At 39.5% G+C, this 3,888-nt stretch overlaps 1 protein-coding gene across 1 annotated transcript; it reads right to left on the bottom strand.

Moving 5' to 3' along the window:
* Window positions 1-1,943: 1,943 nt before the first annotated feature.
* On the bottom strand, window positions 1,944-2,724 carry LOC109243797. The gene is made up of 2 exons (XM_019410788.1): window positions 2,351-2,724; window positions 1,944-2,181 (listed from the first exon to the last, which is right to left on the bottom strand). Exons 1-2 carry the CDS (start codon window positions 2,722-2,724, stop codon window positions 1,944-1,946), a joined length of 612 nt encoding a protein of 203 aa, XP_019266333.1.
* Window positions 2,725-3,888: the final 1,164 nt, after the last annotated feature.

Here is a 3,888-nt window from a genome sequence, read left to right as displayed (position 1 = left end):
TTCAAGGCATAAAATACATAATGAGCGCAATTCACTATTATTTAAGCTCAAACACAGGTAAAATACAGTAATTAGAGTGCAAACTATGACTAAAATACGGGTTTCTCGCCTACCATCAACGCCCCACACTTAAATCGTTGCTCGTCCTCTAGCAATCAAACTTCACTTCACATAGAGACGACCTTCTTATCAGACAACTTTCCTAATGCACCACGCCAAAAATATTTAAAGTAGACTTAGCACCCTAGCATAACATCCTAGCCTCAAGACTCGACTCAAAAGCACCACGTGTTTTCCAAAAACCTGCTCACTTACTCTAACACAGAGGCCAAAGACATTACCTTTTCCTTCGCAAATCATGTGCCCTCACACCAAAGATATAGAGTTGTTCCATACACCATAAAATTCAAGAACAAATAGGAACTTAAGATAGAAAGAATTAACTTACTCTTAGAAATAATATTCATGCGCCATAGAAAACGTACCAAAGGCTTGCCCGTAGTGTAGTACTCTACTAATTTGAGCTCATTCAGTCAAAGATCAAGTATGAATTTAATTGGTTGTAATATACGCTGCGGGACAAGTATGATATATTTGGATATAGTGACTACACCTCCCTGAGCACTTTAATACATACAGTTTCATATTTTAAAATCCCACACTTGTGTGGAACCAAACCCAACATTCAATACATAATAACCTCGAGCTCCCAATTTCATTAAGCACAGACAAGATGTGAACTACCACTAGCAAGAAATCAACTTTTTTTCTTTCTTCTACATACATAAACTCTTTTTTTTTCAAAATTCTGAATAATTTTTCTTTTTATTTTTTTCAATCCCATACATGTGGCTCTCACAAATTTTCAACTAGTGCACATTTCTCCATTATTCTTAGCTCCACTCAAAAGCCTATCATTCCTCAACTCAGCTCGTAACAAGCTCATAGTAGTTTCAATTGCTCACGACAGGTAAAAGGTTCAAATAGATGGTCATATCAGATAAAGGGTCAAACTTGTAGTGTGATTGCCAAAGAAGTAGGGTTACAGTCTCAACAGGACTAATTAAGACACATACAATTAGGTGGGTGATAAACATATATCTAGCTAAAAAAATGCCTATATCACTTCCTAGACTGAACGAGACTGCTATTTCGCTTTGCAAATACACGCGGCAAGTTCTAGATATCATCTGACATACACAGAATATCAACAAAAATCTCACACACATGTTAGCACAAAACTCACTTAGGACCGGATCTATCCCGACTCTATAGTCAAAGCAGTTAAGAAACATCAAAATCAAACATTCTAAGACACTTATACATGAGTCAAGAACTGAGCCCAGGCGTCGCAACTAAGGCACTCACTACTCTCAAGCACAACAAAGTCAAGAAAAGTCATCTCCATTTAGTACTATTGCACAATACTTCAAATTTTCTAACAAAAGAAATACTAACTACACCTGGTTCAAGCAAAACCTTTGGAAATGAATCGCAACACAAAGAAAAACCAAGGAGAAATTATTACACTACCTATGAAAAACAAAATATTTTTTTTTCTTCGACTTGGATCCCTCAAGAAGAAATCCATCGTCGGAAAAAGTCAATATATTTTTCAAACCAAAACACAAGAAAACAAACACACATGTACATATTTACATCCCCACCCCATACTTTAAATTGTGGCATGTCCCCGTGACACACAAATAAAAAGCAAGAGGTAAGGAAAACTCCATTGATTCATCTAGTCGGGGTCTGAACTGAAGTCGGGATCTCCTTTGCACGCCCGACCCAGTGCACACATCCATGCTGGGAGCATCTTTTCTGTCTTCTTTGGGTACACCCCACACTTATCATGCTTACTCTCTCCATCTCGTTCTTTTAGGGGCCATTGCTCCTTCCATCTTGAAATCCACCCTTTCTTCCCCCACTCTGAGCATGAGCTACCTTTCCTGAATATCAAGAATAGCTCTTCCAGTAGCCAAGAAGGGTCTCCCTAAAATCAGGGGGACCTTCCTATTCTCTTCCATGTTCACCACAATGAAGTCCATAGGGAATACAAATTTATTCATCCGAACTAGCACATCTTCCACTATTCCTTCATATATGATTGTGGTCTGATCCACCTGCTGCAAAGACATAGGTATCGATCTGATTTCTCCAATCTCTCCCTCCAATTTCCTGAAAAAAGACAAAGGCATAAGATTAATATAAGCATCCGAATCACACAAAGATTTTCAAACTTAGCACTTCCTAAAGAGCAAGGTATAGTAAAACTCTTTGGATCTCCACACTTTTGAGGGAGCTTATTTTGCAGAATGGCACTACAGTGCTATGTTAGCTTGACAACCGATGTCTCTTCCACTTTCGCTTGTTGGACAATATCTCCTTCAAGAATTTAGCATAAGCTGGCATCTGAGAGAGCACCACTGTGAATGGTAGATTAACATGCACCTGATTGAGCACATCTAGGAAACGCCCAAATTGTTTGTCCAACTTCTCCTTTCTTTGCTTTTGAGGGAAAGGTAACACAAGCATATATTTACTCTCTTCAATCTCCTCATTCATTGCATTCCCCTCTTTCTTTTTCTTCTGAGCTCTAGTCTTCCCCTTCTTCTTTAGACCATCATCTACCATCACCTCACCTTCTTGATTGTTGTTATTTTTCTGCTCCTCCATAGTTTCTACCTGTCCTTCAATTAACTCATCCCTTTGTTTTGCCATAGGGTCTTTCATTACATGCCCACTCCTCAAAGACGCTGCATTTATTCTCTCTTTTGGATTTCTTTCACTATCAGTAGGAGAGTTCCTAGAACCCTCTCAGACAATAGATTATCAAGTTTTCCCACATGTCTTTTCAAGTTTCGAATGGTCATTCCCTGTTCTCGGATAGTTGTGTCATGTTCTCGTATAGCTGAGCCATGGGTTTCAAGTCTCATCTATCTTAATAATAAAGACCTTTATCAGATCTTCCATGCTAGACTGATTAGACTGTATAGGCTGATATTGCTGCCTCTGCTGATTTTGAAAACTTGGAGCTCCCTGTCCCTGGGTCTGGAGTTATTTTGTTGCTATGCATTCGCATTGCCACCTGGTGAACTCCAAGAGAAACCTGGGTGCCTTTGCCCCATGGAGTTAAAATTATTGCCACTTTGGTAGTTGCCTTTGTCAAAGCTCCCCACAGCATTTACTACTTCATCTATAGTCGAGACCTGACACTCATGTGTTGGATGGCCCATTCCAAAAAAATCACAAACCGAGGACGACTGGCTCTAGACCTTGGCTAAGGTTAAATTTCGTATCTCTCTAGCCATGGTACCTAGTTGGGCTTGCACTGATACGTTAGTATCCACTTAGTATACCCCAACCTTTTCCCTTCCCTCATTATCATCTACTGGCCATTGATTTGTATCTTCAGATAATTCATTTAGAATTGCAACAATCTCCTTAGAAGTTTTCTTCATATGAGGACCTCCAACTGCGTCGTTTAGCAGCATCCTTCCATAGGGTGTCAGCTCATCCCATATTTCTTGGAGTTGCATCCACAAGTCTACTCCATGATGCTGGCATCTTCTCACAATACCTTAAATCTTTTCCATGCTTCAAACACCGTTTCTGCATCTTTCTGCTCGAAGTTGTGGATCTCTCTTCAAATTTTCCCTGTTTTTGCAGCTGAAAAATATTATTCAAGGAACTTCTTTGTCATGTCTTCCTAAGTTTGAATTGACCCTGTCGGCAAACTCCGCAACCAGTGCTTAGCATCTTCCCTCGGTGAAAAAGTAAATGTCCTTAAGTAGATAGCATCGTTCGGTACCTCGCTGTGCTGGAATGTATTCATAATTTCATCGAAATCCATCAAATGAGTATTTGGATCTTCATTGGGTTTAC

This window comes from Nicotiana attenuata, unplaced genomic scaffold (assembly GCF_001879085.1).
Source record: "Nicotiana attenuata strain UT unplaced genomic scaffold, NIATTr2, whole genome shotgun sequence".
NCBI classification, from domain to species: domain Eukaryota; kingdom Viridiplantae; phylum Streptophyta; class Magnoliopsida; order Solanales; family Solanaceae; genus Nicotiana; species Nicotiana attenuata.
This window is presented reverse-complemented; position numbering and strand designations above follow the sequence as displayed.